The 24,238-nt window shown below is 46.1% G+C and overlaps 1 protein-coding gene across 3 annotated transcripts in view; it reads right to left on the bottom strand.

Moving 5' to 3' along the window:
* The window catches only part of LOC126184401 (uncharacterized), a 232,352-nt gene that overhangs the window by 134,164 nt on the left and 73,950 nt on the right, over nucleotides 1–24,238 (bottom strand). For 2 of the 3 annotated variants that reach the window (XM_049926783.1, XM_049926782.1), the window contains exon 2: nucleotides 19,556–19,627. The exons of the other annotated variant lie outside the window; for it this stretch is intronic. In XM_049926783.1, the coding sequence (XP_049782740.1) occupies nucleotides 19,556–19,627 (72 nt within the window). The remainder of the gene's footprint in view (nucleotides 1–19,555; nucleotides 19,628–24,238) is intronic. 3 annotated transcript variants of the gene reach the window in all.

Below are 24,238 nucleotides of genomic sequence, written 5' to 3'. Positions count from 1 at the left end.
CCGGTAATGTATCACCCTTGAAGGCCAAGATGAAGGAACCAGTAGCAACTTTATTGTCCCTTGGACCCCGATGAACCCGCCGGAAGAAATGAACACCTCTAAGCTCTAAGTTGGCGCGCAGCTCGTCGTCAGACTGCAGAAGAAGGTCCCTATGGAAAATAATACCCTGGACCATATTTAAACTCTTATGTGGCGTGATGGTAACGTTAACGTCCCCCAACTTGTCACAAGCAAGTAAACTGCGTACTGGGCAGAGGATGCCATTTGAATCAGGACTGACCCAGAGCGCATTTTGGACAAGCCCTCCACCTCCCCAAGCTTGTCCTCTAAATGCTCTACGAAGAACTGAGGCTTTGTGGAGAGAAAAGACTCCCCATCAGATCTCGTACATACTAGGAACCGGGGCGAATAACTGTCACTGCCATTCTGGGACTTACACTCCTCCCACGGTGTGGCCAGAGAGGGGAACGTTTTCGGATCGTACTTCTGAGCATTAAATTGAGCCCGAGAACGCTTAGAGACTGCTGGCGGCTGGCCGCCAGCGAGAGATGATGTACCACGCTTCACTGCAGGTCATCCACCCTGATGCCACCTACTCCGACCAAGGGCCCTCCCCATGGGCGCAGGATGGCCATTGCCGGGAGTCCCGATACCCCAGGAGGATAGGCATCTACTCCTTGGCTTACGTGGGGAATTAACGGCGCAGGCATCAGTAGAGCGATCCCTGTGTTGTGGGGGGGGGGGGGGGGGCTACAACCAACAGGGTACATGGCGGCCCCACCACAACGGACTGGCTACCGTGCTGGATGTTAGGTGACATGTAGTCCACGGTCGTCGTCTCCGCAAAGCTCAACATTACACAGTGCATAGCAAAAATTGAACCCAGGAACACATCCTCGCCCAAGAGATGGAGAACGAGCAGGACGGCAATGCGACGACGAGAAATCTGGCTAGAGGTCTTACTTAATGCACGATGGACAAAATGCACCATGTAAGGCGCCCTTCCCCAATTGGCTCGCTCTGCGGAAGAATTTGGAAAGATGGAGGTCAAACCCAATAGGGGACCATAACAGAAGGCCCAAACATTTGAGACTCCTTTTAGTCGCCTCTTACGACAGGCAGGAATACCGCGGGCCTATTCTTACCCCCGAACCCGCAAGGGGGAAAACATTACGACTACTGCCCATCACGACGCTGAATGCGACTTGGTAACGTTACAGGTAACAAAAATATATAAGCGGATTGATTGAGTGATTGATTGATTGAGGGGTTTATGGGACTAAACGGCGAGGTGATCAGTCTTGCGTTTCCGAAGTTATTCGCGGAAGAGAAAGGGTCCGCTAAAAGTGGACGGACCCAGTCTGGGGAGTCAAACTATAAAACGAGGAAGTTAAAACCTACACAGTAGAAGGCATAAAAGGGTTGACCAAATTTAAAAACTGGATAAACAGAGGGGGCAAAAGAGCGGTCTTTCCGCGGTGGAGTGGTCATGCGTCCCGAGCTGAGAAAACATGAAGAAAGGCCCCTACCACAACCACCTTGCCCCTGCTCCAGGAGTAATGCAAGACCTATGAGGTATCGAATATATTGCTTCCCCTCTACTTATACCTCCCAAGGAGATCACGAATGTAAAATTAGAGACACTCGGCAGTCGTTCTTCCCGCGAACCATACGCGACTGGAACAGGAAAGAGCACGTAAAGTGCCCTCCGCCACACACCGTTGGGTGGCTTGCGGAGTATAAATGTAGACGTAGGCCTTATATCTGCAAATAAAAACCACTTTCACGGAGAAAACTGAGGACCAGTTCAACTATCAGTGAATCGTCTCCTAATATTAAAATTAAGGACTCTGGAAGACTATAGACAGTATGAAGGGCCAAAATAATGGGTCATTCCATCAATATATGGTATACCGTCAGTCCGGGTCCACAACCACGTTGTGGGATGGTTCGTTACGTAAGAGAAAACAATGGGTGAGTCTGGTACGACCAATGCACAGACGACATAACACAGTGAAGTCCTTCCGAGAGGAGCGGTAGGAAGAGCACCAAACCGCTGTGGTCTCCTAGATTGTGTGGAATTTATCATGGCAGCAGTAGCGCACCAGATCTCATTGCACTTTTGGGCAAAGACAGATTTGACGTAAATCCGCATATCCGCAGCTGGAACCATGAAAGGGAATGAGAAGTAAGTATCTGATTCTCTAGCCAAACGGTTAGCCAGGTCATTCCCTGGGATGCCCACATGACTTGGGAACCAGAAAGAGACAACTGAGCAGGTAGCATGGCCAAGGGCAGAGAGAAGGTCATGGATAGCAGAACCAAAGGGTGACAAGAGTACCATCAGTCGATAGCCTGCAAGCTGCTCATTGAGTCGGTACATATTAAAACTGTGGAGGGAGGCCTGAGTAACAAAATGGAGGGCCCTGTTAATGACTAACAACTCTTTTGTGAACACACTAAATGATCCTGGAAATAAATGATGTTCTAAGCCCATAGGAGACGTGAAAGCATATCCCACCTTATCTATCATCTTAGAACCATCAGTGTAGGAGATGGTAGCACCCTGTAACTCTGCAATTATGGAACGAACAAGACGCCTGAAAACCACAGGGCCGACAGAGACGTTAAGACCCTGGAATAGGTTGGTCCTATGCTGTGGTCTGGGCACCACTCAAGACGGGGTGTGGGACCAAATACACGGGGCGCATTCCACTGAGTGGAAACAGAAATGCCGACAGAGGGAAGTGAGACGCATTTCAACCGACAATCCCACCTGTGGGCAGTTGTCAGGAGAGAGACATCCCTCGTTTGCAAAGACGACAGGATACTCGGGATGGTCAGGGCATCGGCGAATGGCGATTGTGTGAGAAACCAGGAGTTGGATCCGTCGTATTTGTAGATGGGGAATCCCCTCTTTTGTGAGGAGACTGTCAATAGGAGTAGTGAGAAAGGCACCAATAGCCAGACACACCCCACAATGGCGAACAGGGTCAAGTACTTTCTGAGTGGAAGGAGCCGCTGAGCATAAACCTGACTACCATAATCTAGTCTGGACAAGACCAGAGCATGGTAAAGATGGAGAAGAGTAGCACAGTCTGCACCCCAAGTTATGTGTGCCAGGAGGCAGAGAACGTTAAGCTTCCACATGCATGTAGTCTTCAGATGGCGAATATCAGGCAGCCACATCAGCTTTGTATCAAAAATACCTTGTGACCCTTCTGCACAGATCGAACAAAAGGAATGCCACGTTTCTCCAGATTAGGCCGGAGTTCCTCATCAGTTTGCAGAATGAGGTACCTATGACAAATCACTCACTAGACCATTTTCAGACACACTGGGACATTGCCGAGACGATCGCAAGCATGAAGAGCTGCAGATTTGGCGTCAGAAGCAGCTTTGATCAACAGGGAGATCGACCACATCTTACTGGGAGATGCAACTTCACCAGCCTTGTCCTTGATATTCTCCACAAAAAACAATGGCGTTATGGCGGTGGATGTGTCCCCGTCCATCCACGGGTTACTGGGGAAAGTGTTTCATCCCAAGACGGCGAGTCTGACCCCCCTTATGTTCGCTTTATCGGGCAACAACAAAGTTATTGACTGTGGATAGTATCGTCAGAATGGAAATAATGAAGTCACTGTAAAAACGTCATTAATTTTGGCACTTATCTTGAATGGATTCCCACGTAGATTTCGTCGAAGTTGTTATGGCTCACCTTGTTGATTCTAGGATAATTCCACTTTGACTGCTAGAAGGTCCAGATCTGTATTTTAGCAATATTTGAAGACCTAACAAATGCGATTTTCAGGAAATTTTTAATGATCAAACAATCCCAGATCAGAACAACGGTATGGTAGAAATAATTTTTGACTTGGTGTTCACGATCCACATTTTTATTAAACTTCTTGTAAATTCACATATACTACTTCTTAATTGTCACATCATCAAGAAAACAGTTTTGTATCAATCTTGATATATTTAATTTCCACTTTAACCAAACACAAGACTTGACTGTTCTTTTACAAAGCGAAATAACAACTTAACTTCTGCAAAGTGAAACAAAGACTGCTCTGTGCGCATTCGCGCCAAAACGGTTACAAGAAAGTCAAGGATTATGACAGTCTTACAGAAATGAATACACACAAGAACCATATCACTGTAATATATCGATACATCGGAGTACCTATACATTAATAAAACCAAATGTGAATATTGTCACAAAAATATGTCTGTTACTTCGCAGAAAAGGAGTACGATATTACTGGTATCGAGAACTGGCGTTGGAGTGCCGTAATGGTCACGTAAATAAAGAACCATTACAAGCGGAAGGTTGAGAGGAAGGAAGGAGGCAGATAAATCCGCGCCGTAGACGCTAGGAAGGGAGTTCTTCCCCAAATGGCTCACACTAAAAACAGAAAATTTAGGGGCGGAGGTCAAACCTCGAGTAGGGACCTAAACGCCAAAAAGGAAGAAAGACAACAGGTATGAGGAACAAAACTGCAAGCAATACAGGGAACTGGGTGGATGGCCAGATCGACATAGAACACAGAGAGAGGAAGGAGAGGGCAGCGGGGAAGGAGCGACGATAGGGAGGGAGGGGCCCCATGTGAGCCAAGCACGAAGTCACAGAAGAACCGTGAGCCCCTGGGGGGTATGAAAGCAGAGCAGAGGAGGACGGGAGATCATCCAAGCGAAGATATGGGCTGCAAATGGGGAAATCCACTGAGGTAAGCGACTTTGACACAGGGCACATCATTATCATTATCATTATTATTATTATTATTATTATTATTATTATTATTATTATGCAGAGCTTGTGAACGAGTATCTCGAAAACGGAGAAGCCTGCCGAATGTTCACGTGCTACTGTCATGAGCATCTACAGAAAGAGGTAGGAGTACAGTAAAACTACCACTAGGCGCTAAATGGTTGGCCATCCGCGGCTCTTCACAGAACGTGAGGTTCGGAGTCTTGTTTGCTCTGTAAAGTAGGACAGATGGTGATGCACAAGTGTTTCGGAGCATACCACTCAGTGCTGAAAATGGATCTTTGCAACCGACCACCCCTATGTGTTAACATGTTGAAACAATTACATCGTCAATTACGATTGAAGTGGGCAAAGGACCATCGGGATTCGACCGTCGATCAACGGAAACGCGTCAACTCTTCGGGTGAATCATATTTTTGCTACATTAGGTCGATGGTCGAGGTAAACGGCGGCTCGAAGCTTGCAGCGCGCCACGGTCGCATGCTGGTGGATTCAGTATTATCCTATGGGACACATTCTCCTGCGCTCGCATGGGACCTGTTTTCGTAATCGAAGACACGCTGACAGCTGCGAACCACCAGCATTCCTTTGTGCTTGATGTGTTCCCCGACGGCGACGTCAACTTCCAGCAGTATAACTGACCGTGTCTCGGAGCCAGAACCGCGCTACAGTGGTTTCAGGAGCATTATAATGAACTGAGGCTGATGTCTCAGCGAAGAAATTCGCCTGATGTAAATCCCACGGGACCCATCTGTGTCGCCATCTGGTACCATGACATCGTCCGCAAAGCAGCGGCCCGTTATTTACGTGAATTACACGACCTGTGCTAAGACATTTAATGCCATATATCTCGACAAATCTACCAACAAGCTGTGGGATCTCTGACGCGCAGAACCAGTCATGTATTTTGTTCCAAAGACGGAAAAACAAGTTATAAGCAGATGATCATAATGTTTTGGCTCATCAGTGTATGTGCTCGTTTAGAGACAGATCTGCTGATCGAGCAGGCCCACGAAACACGTCGACACTCGGTAGACCGTGATGGGTTGCACCGGCGGTGTGTGGGAGAACTTTATCCTGTTGGAAAACACCCCCTGGAACGCAGTTCGTGAACGGCTGCACGACAGGTCGAATCACTAGAATGACATACAGATTTGTAGTCAGTGTGCGTGGGATAACTACGATAGTGCTCCTGCTGTCATACGAAATCACACCCCACAGCACGCAGACAGGTTGGTTGCAGGCCCTCAAATGACCTCCTCCTAATCAACACACAGCCATCATTCGCACCAAAGCAGAACCAGCTTTCATCGGAAGACACAACATACCTCCACCCTGTCCTCCAATGAGCTCTCGCTTGTAATCACTGAAACCACAAATGGGGGTAGTATGGGATCGACGGAACGCACGCACAGAACGTCTGGGCCGGAGCTTGTCTTGAAGTAACCGATTTTAAGCAGCTCGTGGTGCTAACTGCTGCTGCACATGCAGTACGATGCGCCAGAGCCATGCGCTGAAGAAAAGATGTGCTGATTGAGCAGGCCCAGGAAACATGTGGACACTCTGTAGACCACGATGGGTCTCTCTGTAGTACCACGTGGCCGTCAGGAGCCCGGACTTCTTGCGACCATAGATTCTCATGACCACTGCTGCTAGCAATCGTGTACAGTGGGTACACTCCTGACAAGTCTTTCTGCAGTATCGCAGAAGGAATATCCAGCTCTATTACACAAATTCTTTCAAACTCAGTGACGTGTTGATAATGAATGGCGTCTTTGTCACCTTAAAGGCATTCTTGACTGACATCAACTCACCACATCCTATCTCAAAGCTAACCAACATTCTCGACCGTTACAGCTACTGATGAACAGACATCATCTTTCAGATGTAGAAATACATCTTCCAACTTCCGATTACGTCACACAACTCCTTCTTAGTGTGGCGATTTTTTTTCCATCAGTGTGTCCTAAGTTCATTATCAAACATTGTGCCATCCATTGATTACGCTCGCTAGGGTGTTACCAGTGTAACATGTATGTGAAGAAAGTTACAGCCCTCCTAACATAACTGATGTCAAGGACTTCCTATTTCGCAATGAACTGAAAACGTGGAACTGTCCGCACGTTATAAGTGATTCGTTTGACAATCCATTTTCCCTCGTGAGACCGTCCTCCATTCAACAAGCCATCTTGACAGATCCGTAATCTTGCATTTTGTGCTCATCAAAGATACGGAAAGAACATCTACTTCCGAAATAATGAATCTTTGGTAAGTATATTTGGGTTAAATCGCCAAAAATTCGCCTATACACCACAATAACAGATGCTACGCAGATCATAACGTAGTACAAGGAACGAGGTCATAGGACTGCGGGGCATTGGATAAGACAATCAGTGCAATTGTGATTCAAGTAAACCAGGTATTTAAAACAATGAAGGCGTGGGACCTTGGAGACTGGTGGTGATAGATTATCGACCGCCTTAAGGCCATGAACACGTCGTGGTATGGAGAGTTATAGTATACCACTTCCGTTCCTCGTGCAAGAGAAAAAATTATATTGTGGTCACCTACTTTCTGTCTGTCACAGAAAAGTTTTGTTAGATGACTCTAAGCAAGTTAACAAGTTAAAATACCTTGTATGAACTGTTGTTGTGGTCTTCAGTTCGAATATTGGCTTGATGCAGCTCTCGACTTAGTCTACCCAGTGCAAGCCTCTTCATTTCTGCGTTAATATTGCAACCTACATCCATTTCAAGGAAGGAAGATTGGGTTTAACGTCCCGTCGACATCGAGGTCTTTAGAGACGGAGCACAAGCTCAGACTGTGTCACGGATGGGGAAGGAAATCGGTCGAGCCATTTCAAAGGAATCATCCCGGCATTTGCCTGGAGCGATTTTGGGAAATCACAGAAAAGCTAAATCTGGATGGCCGGACGCGGGTTTGAACCACGTCTCCCTCCACAACTTTTATTGCCCACACTTCCCCCCGTTACCAACTGACGATTCCTTGCGTCAGGAAGTGTCCTATCAACCGATTCCTTATTTTATTCAATTTGTGCTGTAAATTTCTATTTCCCCAATTCAATACAGTACCCCCTCAATAGTTATAAGATCTATCCACTTAATATTAATCATTCTTCTATAGCACCACATTTCACAAAGTTTCTGTTCTGTTCTTGTCTGAACTGCTTGTCGTACAAGTTTCACTTAGGTGTAAGTCTACATTCCACACAAATATCGTCAGAAAAGACTTCCTAACACTTAAATCTATGACACTTGTTGAGAAATTCCCCTTTTTTGGGGCATACTTTTCTTGCTATTACCCGTCTACATTTTACAACCACTCTATTTCGACAATCACACGTTACTTTGCTGCCAACCAGCAAAAACTCGTTCCCTATTTTTAGTCTCTCATACCCTAATCTAATTCCCTCAGAATCGAATTATTTAATTCAACTACAATCCATTACACTTATTTTACTTTTGTTGATGGTCATCACATATTCTCTTTTCAAGATACCATCCATTCCATTCAAATCCTATTCCAAATCATTTGCCGTCTCTGACAGAATTACAATGTGACTGGCAAACCTCAAAGTCTTCATTTATTTTCCCAATATTTTAATTCCGTTTTTAAACTTCCATTTTTCCTTTACTGCTTGCTCAACTTACACATTCAATAACACTGGGGATAGTCTACACTGTCAACTACCTTCTCAACTACTGCTTCACTTTCATGTCCTTCTGAACCTTATCACTGCAGTCTAACTCCTCTATTAGTTGTAGACAATCTCTCGCTCCTAGTAAATACTGTAAATATGTTGCCAGGTGGTGGTACACGCTTTTCTTAAATACAAAAACGATGGCAACCAGGTGTTGGCGTCTGGGAAAGGCTGTTCAGATGGTAGAATCGAGGTACACAAGATTATTAGTGGTAGAGCGACCCTGGCGGAAGCCGCCCTGTCATGGAGCCAGTAGGCCACGTGACTCCAGGACCCGACCCAACCCAACCGCCGACACAACATACGTTGAAGCAGCTTACAAAGAGCGTTGGTGAGGCTGATGGACCGATAGCTATCCACCTCAAGCGGGTTTTTACCAGGTTTGAGCACCAGAATGATGGTGCTCTCCCGACATTGCGATGGAAAGACGCCATCGCACCACATCCGGTTGAGGATGACGAGGAGATGTCGCTTGCAGTCAGATGAGAGATATTTAATCATCTGACTGTGGATCCGATCTGGCCTACGAGCTTGTTGTAGTCACCTGCTCAACCATCACATCGATGTTACCGTGTGGGGGAGAGTCAACGGTGACAACAGAGGTGAAAGTTTCCCAATCTGCCTTGTTTAAAGCCCATCTGGGCAGGTGTCCGTGGGCCTGACGCTGGGGCAGTGACAGGAAGATGGGGAAGTGGTCACTGCCACACACGTCGTTGTGTGCTCTTCAGTGAATAGATGGGAGAATTCCTGGGCTGCAAATTGATAAATCAATGGCCGAGTAGCTGCCATGAGCCACAATGAAACGTGTGGCAGTCCCAGTAATTAAGAGTCAGAGGTCGAATTGTGTCAGTAAAGTTTCGACATCTCTGCCACGGCCAGTAAGCATGGTACCACCCCACAAGGGGTTATGGGCATTAAAATCTCCCAAAAGTAAGACAGGTTTAGGGAGGAAAATATACATTAGGGAGGAAAATATACATTACAGACAGTTATTTCCTACGTCGTCCTTATTCTGACAGCCATAGCTTCAAGAGGGGTTTGGAGGGGCACAGTTTCACTACAGACTGTGTTTAGGACATAAACGCAAACTTCACCTGACAATCGATTATAGTCGCTACCGTTCCTGTAGTATCCCTTATAGCCATGGAGAGCAGGGGTCCGCATTGCCGCGAACCAGGTTTCCTGGAGGGCAATGCAGAAAGCAGGTGTAAAGCTTAACAGTTGCCGTAGCTCAGCCAGGTGGTGGAAAAAACCGCCGCAATTCCACTAGAGGATGATATCATCATGAGACTGGGAAGGTATGGAACATTCAACGAGGCAGTTTACACCTCAGGGTCACCTGCTGCCACCGTCTTTATGCCTGAGCAGTCTACATCCATTGTGTCTGAGGGTCTGGCGAGACCTAGGTCCTCAGTGGATGCCAGAATCTCTACCTCATCCGCAGACACAGAGCTGGTAGGTACTGGGGGTGTGGGTGCCACGGCAATTCCCTTAGTCTTGGGGACCTTCTTTTTGGATTTCTCTCGCTGCGCCTTGATGTTTCCCTGGCTGGGAGGACGTCACTGATTCAGTCTTTGGGACTGAGGATGAACGTGAAGCCCTACGACGAGCTGCTTTTAAGCTTTTCAGCCACTGGCGGGTGTCATTTTTCCCATTAGCAGAAACCTGGGAAAGGAGTGACCCAAGGGACCCCTTCCTAGCGAGAGGAGCCGAAGAAGACTTACGTTTCTTCAGCTCAGAAGTGGGAAATGATATCCCCGATGGCTGGGGGGTGTTGCTCCTGAAGTAGGTGGTGCAGGAGCAACTGGGAGGGAAGTGCCCCCCACGATGAAGGGGCCGGTGGTAGTATTCTGGTTCTGAGAGGCGACAGGAATGCGAGGAACTGATGGGGCGACAACTGTTCTTGTAATGGCGGCGTAAAAGGAGGTCATAGCTACAGGATGTAGGCGCTCAAATTTCATCTTAGTCTCAGTGTAGGTCAGTCGGTCCAGCGTCTAATATTCCATGATTTTCCTCTCTTTCTGTAAAATCCTGCAGTCTGGCGAGCAAGGTGAATGATGCTCTTCTCAGTTGACACAGACGGCAGGCGGAGCACATGGAGAATTGGGATGTGATGGACATCCACAATGTTGACAAGAGACACTGGAAGTACAGCGGGAAGACATATGGCTAAACTCCCAGCACTTAAAGCACTGCATCACGGGAGGGATATATGGCTTGACGTTACAGCAGTAGACCATCACCTTGACCTTCTTGGGCAATGTGTCACCCTCGAAGGCCAAGATCACGGCACCGGTGGCAACCAGATTATCCCTCTGACTCCGATGGACGCGCTAGACGAAATGAACACCTCGCCACTCTAAATTTGCGCGCAGCTCGTCGTCAGGCTGCAAAAGAAGGTCCCTGTTGAATATAATACCCTGGACAATATTAAAATTGCTATGGAGCGTGATGATAACAGATACATCCCCCAACTTGTCACAAGCGAGTAATACCCGTGACTGGGCAGTGGATGCTGGTTTTATAAAGACTGACCCAGAGTGCATTTTGGACAAGCCCTCCACCTCCCCAAACTTGTCCTCCAAATGCTCCACAAAAATCTGAGGCTTCACCATCAACTCTAGTACATACGAGGTACTGGGGCAAATTAGCTTCACTGCCATCCTTAGCCTGATTATTTGAGGTCATATTTCTTTGCATTGAAGTTAGACTTTGCCCCCTTAGAGACTGCTGGCGGAGGACGACCAGGAAGAGATGACTTACTACACTTCATGGCGTGTCATCCGCACTGATGCAACCCACTCCAACCATGGGCCCTCCCCACAGGCACCATCCAGCCTCAGCAAGGGCCACCTGGCAGGATGGCCATTACCATGAGTGCCTATGCCCCCAAGGAGATGGGCATCTTCTCCATGGCATACGTGAGGAGTTAACAGCGCAGGCATCAGCAGAACGATCCCTGTGTGGTTAGGGTTCTATGACCAACAGGGTACATGGCGGCCCCACCGCAACTGACTGGCTACCGTGCTGGATATGATGTGCAAAGAATTCCATGACCCTCGTCGGCGCAGAAAATGACACTGCATAGTGGGTGGAGGAAAATCCACTCAGGAAGGTGTCGTCGCTCAAGAGATGGAGGATGAGCAGGACTGCAGTGCCACAGCGAAAAAGTTGGCTAGAGATGTTAATACACGAAGGACACGACGCACCTTGTAAGGCGCCCTTGCCCAACTGGATCGCTACTCGGGAAGATTTTGAAAAATGGAGGTAAAACCCTACAGGGGACCATCACATAAACGCCGAAAGGTGAGAGACTCCTTTTAGTGGACTCTTACGACAGGCAGGAATACCTGGGGCCTATTCTAACACCCGGGCCCGCAGGGGGGACAGAATAAAACCGTGGGTCAACCTGGTATGACCGATGCAGACACACCATAGGACTAGCGATTCTTTCTGGGAGAAGCTGCAGGAAGAGAGCCAAGCTGCAGTAGTCTTCTTCATTGTGCAGAGTATATTAGATGGGGTAGCAGCCCACCAGATGCCGTTCCATTCCCGAGCGAGTAGAGATCTGATGTGCACTCGTAAATCCGTACCTGGGATTGGCAAAGGAAACGGGACCCAGACAAAGACAACTCAACAGGCAGCACGAAGAAGGTGAATAAGGTCATGAATAGAAGAGACCAAAGCGTGGCAAGAATAGCACCAGTCAATAGCCTGAAGACTGCTCATTAAGTCAGTACATATTAAAACATGGTCAAGGGAGGCCCGTTTAATGAAATAGATATTTACCAACAGCTGTCAGCTCTGCGGTAAACGTTCTCGGCAGTGAACGGCGTTCCATACAGACTTATATCTGCATAGCCACAGCTTCCATCATCCGTCTCAGAAGAGAGCTATGCTGAATACTTTAGTACACAGAGCCAGGACTATTTCCGACAAGGACCACCTCGGTCCGGAATTAATCATTTGACGACTGTTTTCAAAAGGAATGATTATTCTGCCGGTGAAATTAAATCAGTATTGTCCAAGAAAGTAAGACACGATGACGTCCATAAACAAGAAGAGGACCAACACATAGCGCGGCTTCCATTTTGCGGTGCTACAACGAGCAAGATAGGCAGAGTCCTAAAGAGGCACGGAATAAAACCAGTTTTCCGACCACCTAGGAAAATTAAGGAAATCTTGAGAGCAGTCAAAGATAGTCTCGGCTTAAGGGTGCCGGGAATTTATAGTATTCTTTGCGAATGCGGCAAGAATTACGTGGGCCAGTCTGTAAGAACCGTTGCCGACCGTTGCATCGAGCACCAGTGCCACCTGGAATAAAGGTATTTGGAAAAATCAGCGGTGGTTGAGCATAGGCTGCTTAAGAAGCATAAGATTTTATTTGAAGAAACGGGAGTAATAGCCCACGCATCGAATTACTGGGACTCTGTGATCCGGGAAGCAGTCGAAATTAGACGGCTATGCACTTAGCAACACCTGAAAGAGTGCACTGGATAAAGAAAAATCGCCGAGGAAAACTTCCCGCACTTTACCTCCTGATTCAAGGGATGGCGCTGCAAGCAACGCGGGATAGAAACTACATCTATGGAAGTAGAGGGCATCACTTCACTACGCGCCATATGACGTATTCCAGCCAATCAGAAGCCGTCCTTTGCATATAAAAGTGGGAGCCTCGCTAGTTTACGACAGTCAGTTTTAGCCCTGACAACGACCATGGAGGTAGTGGTCGAAAGCTTTGAGTTTCATCCTGAATTGACGCGGCATATACACCTAGAGATTTTTATTCAAGGAATCCATTCACTGACAACTGTAAGAATCAAAGTAGAGACCCCTACAGACGCCCTCTCCAGACCACCATGGTTTTGATAGAGCATGGAGTGTTGGAGAATGGTCATAAGCGAAGTGTTATTCTTGGAGAGCAATTCAAACCACACAAGAAGATGAAATAAAGTGTTGCAGTTCTGGCAGGTGAAAGCAGTCCCCTTTATAATACTATTAGATGATCACGCAATTTGCTGCCAGGTTAGGCGTGAAGGGGCAGGTGAACCTGTCACACTGTAGAATCAATGTCCGTCACCAATGAGGATGGAACCATATCCACAAATATCAGTTCAGAATTCGACTGTGTGGGGGGGATCTGGCACCTTCAGGGGCATCGGAGGACCCTTGTCCTGATTCTCTTCTTCTTCTTCTTCTTCTTCTTCTTCTTCTTCCTGTTCATATCCTTTGGTGGGCAAAGCTCATTCAAGGAACTATCCGCAACGAGCGCGGGGACAGATGAAGAGTGGACAGCCCTGGAATCCACAGCATGTGGCTCCTTCAGCCAGCTTGGTGTCAGGCCTCCAGTACGGGGGTTGCTGGGAAGAGGGATCCCAAGAGAGAGCCCTGTCACAGGTAGACGCCGAAAAAGGAGAACAATTCTCTGGCCAGGTGTGGGAAGTGGTTCCCAAAGAAGGTATCATGGAAACCATGATGTGAGAGATGGTTGGTGGGAGATCTGGTTTGGAGAAGGTAGAGGTGGGGGGGGGGAGGGGGGTGGAGATCGTGATGTTGGCTTAACTGATCGTCAGCATACATAGGAGGCAGGCATTCATAGGAGGCAGCAGAGGAAGTTTTAAACCCATTAGCGCATTGCGTTGCCACATGGCAACGTTTGTAACACTTTTTTAAAATCGTTGATTCCCCGACATCAATGAAGCGAGAGTGTTGGCAGCGGTGGATTCCGTTCCGCAAGACTGTAAAGATCACTACAATGCAACAGTTTTAACACATTTAAATTCTGCGGTTTAAGCAGTGTTGGAAGTCGTCGTTTCCTGAATGACGAAGAAAAACGGAGTTTTAAGTTCGAGTAAGTATGTTTTACACAGTAACGTACGATATATAATTTGTTTGTTTAGTATGGTTGTGCTTTAAATCTTCAAATATATATTCTTTGGAGGTTACTGCTTGCTGTGAAATAAATTACGTTCATTTAGGCCGTTTGAACGTCGGTGTTGCCATATGGCAACGCTAGGCTCTTGTACTCAGTAAAAGGACGAATTTTCTCTTTTTTGTTTTAGAAGTAGTTTCTCGCTTGCTGAGGCGCTGGAGATTCTTTATAATGACGCTATTGAAGGTGATGGGTCTGTTGAGCCCCCAGATCCGAAGAGAGAAGAATGACAGATTATTGTATGTGCGGTGGCTGGACAACTCAGTTGTCACAATGATCTCTTCTTCATGTGGTGCACAAGAAGTTGGCCAAGTCAAGAGATTCTCGCAACTAAAAAAGCGAAATATAATGATAACCAAATATAATACATATATGGGAGGTACTGATCAGATGGATAAGAATCTAGCATGCTATCGCATTGCAGTAAGAAGCAAGAAATGGTACTGGTCTCTCTTTACATGGATGTTAGATGTCGCCATACAAAACAGTTGGATTTTGTATAATAAAGCAAGAAACCAAACTATTTCTCAACTTGATTTCAAGAGAGAAGTAGCAACAGTGAACTTGCAAAGACACTAAGCTTTACCAGAAGGAGCCGGGAGACCATCTGCATCAAGGGCATGTTCCGACAGCCGCATATCAGATTCAACTAGGTTTGATAAGACTGACCACCTCGTCCAGCACACAGAAGGAAAGAAGAAGAAAAGATGTGCACACAAGGTCTGTGAATCTATTGTGAGAACAATGTGTTCAAAGTGTAATGTGGGATTGTGTATTGACTGCTTTATTACATTTCGTGTAAAATAATGCTAAGTTTAAGGTCTGATTTTTGGTTATTAATTGTACTGTGTTATAAAGCATCAATTGTACGATGAAGACTGAATAATAAATTTGCACAAAACTTGTATATGTAATAAGAAATTTCAATAACCTACTTATTTTAGTTGAAGATTTAATCCATATAAACTTAGGTAGTGAAAGCGCCTAGAGTTGCCATATGCAACATCAAATATCTCGCTAATGGCGGTAATGACTTTCGCCAAAACAACTCTGTTGTGTAATTTATGCCTTTTACAGATATAATAACGCATTTAAAAAAATTAATTCCGGCGCTAATGAGATCCGCATTTTTCCAAGTGACTCAAGTTCCCCAAGTTTGCTTCAATATTTTCGACAGAAAATAATGTTTAAGTTGTAATGAAAGTATCCCAATCAATCACCTGAAGGTGAGGTGCCACAAACAGCCATCTGGCTTATCCCTTTCCCCAAGGCACAGTCACGGAAGGAAACGCCGTGAGGTGTACCTTTATGCATTATAATAATCTTTTCCATCTGAACAGACTGCTGGAGCCTTGTGAGTCTTCCACGATGGTACCACGCACTCTGAATGGGGTCTCTTCCCATGGACGCCACAGGAGCAGTTACCTGACTAATGAACCATTGCCCGGAGTCCCTGTGCCTCAACCATGATGGACAAGTACTGCTTGGCTTGCATGGGTAGTTCCCCTCTAAGGCACCAACAGTGCAATCCCTGCATGGTCAGGGTCTGCCACCATGCAGGCACTTGACATTACCCCCACCACACTGGAACGGTTATCATGCAGGGTTTTGAGTGTAGTACTCTTGCGAAAAGGATAGGGTACAAAGAAAGAATGGCAAAAAAAGTGGAACTTACACCACAGTGAACGATCTTCCCTGCACAAGCCACACTTTTGCTATTTTAGGAGCAGCAAGTCAGACTCAACAAGGGGATAATACAGTTAAGAATGAAAAGTGGTAGAATGCTGGAAGGGAATAAAACGAGTGTCGAAAATCGCAAACTAGATTCAAACACAATTGGCACAAAGAAGACCATCCAACGGAAGGCAGAGGCTGTGGCTAAGCCATGTCTCCGCAATATCCTTTCTTTCAGGAGTGCTAGTTCTGAAAGGTTCGCAGGAGAACTTCTGTTAAGTTTGGAAGGTAGGAGACGAGGTACTGGCAGAAGTAAAACTGTGAGGACGGGGCGTGACTCGTGCTTGGGTAGCTCAGTTGGTAGAGCACTTGCCCGCGAAAGGCAACGGTCCCGAGTTCGAGTCTCGGTCAGGCACACAGTTTTAATCTGCCAGGAAGTTTCATATCAGCTCACACTCCGCTGCACAGTGAAAATCTCATTCTGGCATGATACACATTCGTGGTATGCTTTCCAAGGGCGATCTAGCGCCAAATCAAACAGACCCACAATCACATCTACCCAACACTTCCGTCTATTATATCGATAGTATGCCATGTAGGTTGGAAGGCCACCTAGGCTGGAAGCTGTCTACGTAAAACATGTACTAAAACCGTAACAGACATCCCTACGCAAAAAGGACCCATCAACAAATTTCGACTAATTTTCAGATTGATTTCTGGAAACTTCCCAATACATTGTGTGTTGTTTCTGCGTCGTCATACAGTCAGCTAAATTAAAGAAATTGTATCTTGAAAATCTGAGTTTATCCTAAAACTAAAACCAAACCGACCTTTTTTCTTGATCTTCTGGTTACTCTTACAAAATATTACTGGTAAAGAATAACGCCAGAAGAACCGATGACGACATGGGACATACCTTCATAGCAGTTAGAACACTGTGCGCTGAAAGTCATCAACAAGGGCTAAGCATGTTACTCGGTACTTCACTGTTCTTGTCATGATTTTTTTTACGACGCAGCTGCAACCGCATCTAGCCGTAAATCTTCAATAATAGCTCGCCAGGTTTAAGACCTAGAAAACTGCAGGCACCATACATGTGCATAATGGAGGAAAGCTGGGTCAACGATCAATGCGTTAGATGATGACAGTGCGATCTTTTCACTTACTTTCAAACTGAACAAACAGCACATAACTCCATCTATTATAATACTTGGACATGCAAAGAACCCTCCTTCTCAAACTGGAAAACTGCAGAGGTCTGCCACTCTCTCATACGTTAATCTGCCAAGCAAGCAATGAATGATTTAAGTAGGACTAGCTGAGACACCTGGTGCTGAAGACAGTACCTTTAAGCCTCAGTGAGTGACGACTTCTGAGGAGCGAGATAATGCATGACGCTCTCTATCAGAGTTACGATGCGCCCTGTTTTCAGAAGGGGTTTCCAAAAAGTGAAATAAAGCCTCAGTTTCTCGAGCCAGTGCAAGTCTCACCTCAGGATTTTTATTGGATTCCTTAGACTGCATAGTCCTCAGTCTTTTAGCCATTATAATGTATTCAAAAAGACTCGACGGTTTTCTCGTCATTTTTATTCATAAAAAAACCGAGATGAAAATGTAACGAGGAATCCAAACAACAAAGCAAACTTAATAAATTCGTTTTCCCTAGCAAACAATATAAATAAAACCTGTCGAAAGAAGCAATGCAATGGCGTTAATTTTTTAACAAACAAAGCGAAATCAATAAATCCGTATATACTACCCAAGTAAATTCAATGTTAGTTTGTATTCGTAATGGTAAGATTGTGACGCTTAATTGGGTCACTGACAAACTTCCGAAAACACATCTGTCACTGAGTTAAAAGAACTAACAGCACGATCTACTGGTTCTCTGGTGTACTAAGAAACTAAAGGCGCCATCTATTTGCTCTTTGGTGTGTTACGCTGTTATGATTGAACATCCAAACTACTAAGCTGAGCAGACGATTTTAGATAAAACTTTAAATTACGATCTCTCTTGTTTCCCTGTGATCCTATTTTGATGAAATAAAGCCTACATATTGCCCCAAGCTACGCTCACGTACTCAGTGAAAACCTCACGAAAATTTAACTAGTAATTTTGAAGATTAGCGTGTTAAAACAGAGACTCGACGGTTTTACTGATTAATTATTAGTATAGATTTTTTCGGCGTTTCTTCCCACATATTTAGGTGAATTCAGGAGTAGCTGCTCAGGTCGTTCTGGAACACAGAAGGTAAGGCAAAGAAAATACTGAGAGGATGTATTTATGCGCCCGAAAACGTACTACACATAAACCTATCCGTACAAAATTAATTAATTAGGAAGGAAGATTACAGTTAACGTTCAATGCGTGTAGATGATACCAGATGTGTACCACAACCCCTGGCAGGCCACGACTGGCGAAGGAAATAGAGCGTGGCTTCTCCCAATGAATAATCCTGGCAAACTGTAAAAAACTAGTTTCCAAATGAAGATGACATCGAATTATTTCGTAAAAAGAAAGAGAATCTAGGTCTTCTAATACAAACAGGTTGTGGAAGCTATTTCTTGATCATATAGTACCGCGATAAAAATGATTTAAAAAGTTAATGCTCTTATTGAGGATGTACACTTATGGACTGCAAGGAAATCATTGTAACTGCGAGACTGCAACAGGTTATCAGCCAACAGTGTTAACTACCATAATGCGCTCGCGCAGTGCCATTCAGGTAGCAGTGATAAAAAAAAGTCTCCTCAGAGTTGAGATAATTAAACACTGAGGACTAGCTCAGAATGAGAAGGTTGGGAGGATCAGTATTCACACTGTTAAACTCACCATCCCAAAATTTGTCTCAATTTGTTTGAGAAGGAGGCAGATTAAATCCGAATGTCCCTTCGACGACGAGATTATTAGAGACGGAGGAGGAGCAAAGGTTGTGGAAGGGCGGTGTATCTAGTAGGCTGAGCGGGAATTTCAACTACGGCCCTCCGGAATGCGAGTCCAGTGTCTTAACTGCTGCGCCACCTCTCTCAGTTATCTATACGGACAAGCATGGGAATGTCCAGCCACGGTCTGAACCCTGCTCATACTACGGCTTAAACCATTGCGTCATCTCACTTGGCAGACGTCAGCAGAGAACGAGGCGTCACCGGCGTAAAAACAATGCGGATGCACGACAACGACGTTCGTCCGGTAACAGTCCACAGACTACTCAAATAAGGCTACTTGGCTCCTGCTTTATGTCAAACCCACACGAAAGGTCCGAGCAGCAAGTGATTAGCGACCATCGAGTGCGCTCACTCGAAGGCAAGCAAGAAACACACACACACTTACGACAGACAGGCACGTGCTGCTGGCAGAGAAGAGCCCCCCCCCCCCCCCCACCACCTCCCGCATTGCACGGCACACAGTGAGTTTTAGTAGAAGCGCTGTTAGTGTAGACCATGCAGAGCCTTACCGGAGATGAGGTGGGGCAGAACGCGAGCCGCCGCGCCCGGCCCCGGTGCCTCCTGGTAGCGCTCTAAGCCGCCTGAAACACACCCACCACACGCTTACTGTTTCCGCTCCTTTGCTCTACCCACACTCACTCAACCAAATCGCTTGCCGCCTACTAGCAACACTCATCATTAAGCGACAACTGTGCAATTTGTCATCTGGTACAGCAATGGAACTCGTCGCGGAGAGCGAGCAACTGCTACGACGCGAGGTGAAACGCTTCCCGTAAGGCACGGAGATAGTGGTGATACCAAACATACACTAAGTTGACAAAAGTCGTGGGATACCTCCTAATATCGTATCGAACCGCCTTTCAGCCGGCGTAGTGCAGCAACTGAACGCAGCACGGACTCGACGAGTCGTCGGAAGTCCCGTGCACAAATACTGAAGCATGCTGCCGCTACAGCCGTTCGTAATTGCGAAAGTGTTGACCGTGCAGGGTTTTGTGCACGAACTGGTCTCTCCATAATGTCCTATAAATGTTAGATGGGATTCTTGACACGCGATTTTGGTTGTCAAATCATTCGCTCGAATTGTCCAGAATGTTCTTCAAACGAATCCCGAACAGTTGTAGCCCGGTGACATGGCGCATTGTCATCCATAAAAACTCCATCGTTGTTTGGGAAACAAGTGTCTGGAAATGGTCTACGAGTAGCCAAAAATAACCATTTTCAGTCAATGATCGGTTAAGTTGGACCAAAGGACCCGGATCGAGACCATAAAAGGAGCCACCGTCAGCTTTCACGGTGCCTTGTTGACAACGTGGGTCTGCGCCCCACTCGAACCTACCATCAATTCATAACAACTGAAATCGAGACTCATCTGACCAGGCCACGGTTTTCCAGTCGTCTAGAGTCCGACCGATACGGTCACGAGCCCAGGAGAGCCGTTGCAGGCGATGTCTCACTGTTAGCAAAGGCACTCTAGTCGGTCGTTTGCTGTCATAGCGCAATAACGCCAAATTTCGCCGCACTGTCGTAACGGAAACGTTCCTCGTACGTCTCAAATCTATTTATGCGGTTATTTCACGCAGTGTTGCTTGTCTGTTAGTACTGAAAACTCTACGCAAACGCTGCTGCTCTCGATCGTTAAGTGAAGGCCGTTGGCCACTGCGTTGTCCGTGGTGACAAGTAATGCGTGATATGTTGTATTCTCAGCACACTCTTCACACTGTGAATCTCGGAATACTGAATTACCTAACGCGTCTAGCTGCAACAATCATTCCGCATTCGAAGTCCTTCCCGTCATTATCACATCGGAAACACTTTCATGTGAATCAACTGAGTGCAAATAACAGTTCTGCCAACGCACTGCCCATTTATACCTCGTGCACGCGATACTACCGCCATATGTATACGTAGATATCGTGATATTATGACTACTGTCAACTCAGTGTAATTTTGCTACGCTAGCAGTACGTTGTCCCAGACGGAGAGTGTTCGTCAAAGGCGAAGATTTTGCCAGAGTGCCCCAGAGAGGTGCAACACGACCGCTCTTGTTCTCCATATAAAAAAAGATCTTCCAGACAGGGTAAGCGGAAATCTGCGACCGTTTGTTTGTTTGTTTGGTTGGTTGGTTGGTTGGTTGGTTGGGGAAGGAGACCAGACAGCGAGGTCATCGGTCTCATCGGATTAAAGAAGGACGGGGAAGGAAGTCGGCCGTGCCCTGTCACAGGAACCATCCCGGTATTTGCCTGGAGCGATTTAGGGAAATCAGGGAAAACCTAAATCAGGATGGCCGGACGCGGGATTGAACCGTCGGCCTCCCGAATGCGAGTCCAGTGTGCTAGCCACTGCGCCACCTCGCTCGGTGCGACCGTTTGGTGATGACGGTGTTGTGTACGGGAAAGTGTCGTCTTTGAATGACTGTAAGATGAAAAAAAAAAGATTACTTTGATTTAGTTTATTAGGAAAATTGTAGGAAAGTGCAGGTCCTCTGTAAAGGATACCACATACAAAACACTTCTGCAACCCATTCTTGAATACTGGTCGAGTGTGTGTGATCCCCACCAAGTCCAGTTACAGGAATACAGCCAAGCAGTTCAAGGATGTAATGCTATATTTGTTACCGGTAGATTCGATCAACACGTGAATATTACGGAAATGCTCCCTGAACTCAAAAGGCGGGAAGAAAGCGTGCTTTCCGGGAAATATTATTTAGGAAGTTTAGAGATGTGGCATGTGCGACAGGATGCAGAACGACACTTCAGCCATCAAAGTACATCTCGCATAAGAAGCCCGAAGGCAAGGGTCTCCCAGCCTAGAGCGTGAATACACGATGATGTTGTACAGGAAAAGTAATGCTATCAGGAGTACAGGCTACCTTCCGTCAAATATCGTATGGTGTCTTGTTGAGTAAGTAAACTGACGTGACAAAAGTCATCACAGATACAGATGGCAGTATCGCGTACACAAGGTACAGTATATTGGCGCAGCTGGCATTTGTACTCAGGTCATTCGTATGAAAACGTTAACGATGTACTTATGGCCGCACGATGGGAATTAAAACAATTTGAACACATAATAGAGCTACACGCACGAGATATTCCATTTCGGAAATCATTAGGGAATTCAAACGTTCAAATGTGTGAATTCCTAAGGGACCAAATAGCTGAGGTCAGCTGTCCCTAGACTTACACACTAACAACTTATGCTAAGAACAACACACACACCCATGCCCAAGAGAGGACTTAAACCTCCAGTGGAAGGGGCCGCGCAATCCGTGACATGGCGCCTCAAACCGCGTGGCCACGCCGCGCGGCGTTAGGGAATTCATTATTCCGAGATCCACAGGGTCAAAAGCGTGCCGAGAATACCAAATTTCAGGCATTACCTCTCACCACGGACAACGCAGGGGCCGACGGCCCTCACTTAACGACTGAGAGTAGCAGCTTTTGCGTAAGGGTTGTCAGTGCTAACATACAAGAAACACTGAGCGAAATAACCGCAGAAATCAATGTGGGACGTACGACGAACGTATTACACAGGAAAATGTGGGGAACTGTGGCTTTAATGGGCTATGGCAGCAGACGACCGACACGAGTAACTCTGCGAACAGGACAGCGCGTGAAGCGGCTCTTCTGGGTAAGTGACAGTATCGGTTAAATCCTAGATAACTGGAAAACCGTGGCCTGGCCAGATGAGACCTGTGCAAGTTGGTGGTGACTCCATACTGGTGTGGGCTGTGTTTACACGGAATGGACTGGATACTCTGCTCCAACGGAACCGATCATTAACTGGAAGTGGTTACTTTCGGCTACGTGGAGACCATTTGCAACCACTCGTGGATTTCATGTTCTCAAACAACGATGTAATTTTTATGGATGACACTGGGCCATGTCAGAACAATCTGGACAATTCGGGCGAATGATTTGGCCACCAAGATCACCCGACATAAATCCCATCGAATATTTGCGGGACATAATAGAGAGGTCAGTTCATGCACAAACTCCTGCACCGACAACATTTTCACAATTATGGACGGCTATAGAGGCAGCATGGCTCAGTATTTCTGCTGGACACTTCCAACTATTTGTTGAGTCCATGCCACGTCGAGCTGCTGCACTACGCCGGGAAAGAGGTGGTACAACACGATACTAGGGGGTATCCCACAACTTTTGTCATTTCAGTGTGTGTGGATGGAGAAAGTGTCAACGCGAGGGGGCAAGCGTATACGCCACTTTAAGGAGGCATGTCTCGTTCATACGGATACATCTGCATTACTGTGGCATCACAAAATTATTTGTTTGGGATAGAAAGCAATTCAACTACTGAAAAATGACTGACTGAATTCAATTGTAGTTGTACTTCCAACTTGCAGAGTACAACTGAGTGCCAGACAGTTTATTATTCACTGTCTTCCAAAGGATGTGAGTTCTGTGTATGTATTCTGAACCAATTTGATAAAAGAAATACACGAGAAAAATGTAATCATATTGCACATGCTCATAAAGGTACTTCGTCAATGAGAAAACAGGGATTTGAAGTACAAATTTTTAAAACTTAAACCTTACCCCGTTCGACAAACCTTCCTCTTATTTCCACCTATTTTTGCATCTAAAGTATGGGTGACTGGAAAATATTTGGACTTCAATGAACTTATAGCATCCATAGATGGCTATTTTGCAGACACTTGAGATCCTCACTTCAAGAATTGAATCCACTCACTCGACAAAAAATTTAAAATAGTATTATTACGAAAAAGTAAGTGTATTTTGTAAGCTAGGATCAATGTTTCACACCACAGCCTATATCGTTTTACCTCGTCAGAAGCAGTTACTAGTAATATTGTGACCACCAATGCACGGTACGAGGGCCGGCCGTGGTGGCCGAGCGGTTCTGGGCGCTTCAGTCCGCATCGAATCCATGGATGTGTGTGATGTCCTTAGGTTGGTTAGGTTTAAGCAGTTCTAATTCTAGGGGACTGATGACCTCAGATGTTTAGTCCCATAGCGCTCAGAGCCATCTGAACCATCTGAGAACGGTGTGAAACTTTAGAAAAACAATACACATTGTAGCCGAATGCAGTGTCTGACGTTCTGCGACTTCATATTAGGATACAGGTTATTCACGGGATCCCACTTCGACAGAATGTAATCCGTATCTTCAACATATACCGACCAGCAGTCTGTTGTGCAGTGTGCTCT

The sequence above is a fragment of the Schistocerca cancellata genome, chromosome 4, assembly GCF_023864275.1.
Source record: "Schistocerca cancellata isolate TAMUIC-IGC-003103 chromosome 4, iqSchCanc2.1, whole genome shotgun sequence".
Taxonomy (NCBI): Eukaryota; Metazoa; Arthropoda; class Insecta; order Orthoptera; family Acrididae; genus Schistocerca; species Schistocerca cancellata.
The sequence above is the reverse complement of the archived record's forward strand: the minus strand, read 5'-3'. Positions and strand labels throughout refer to the sequence as shown.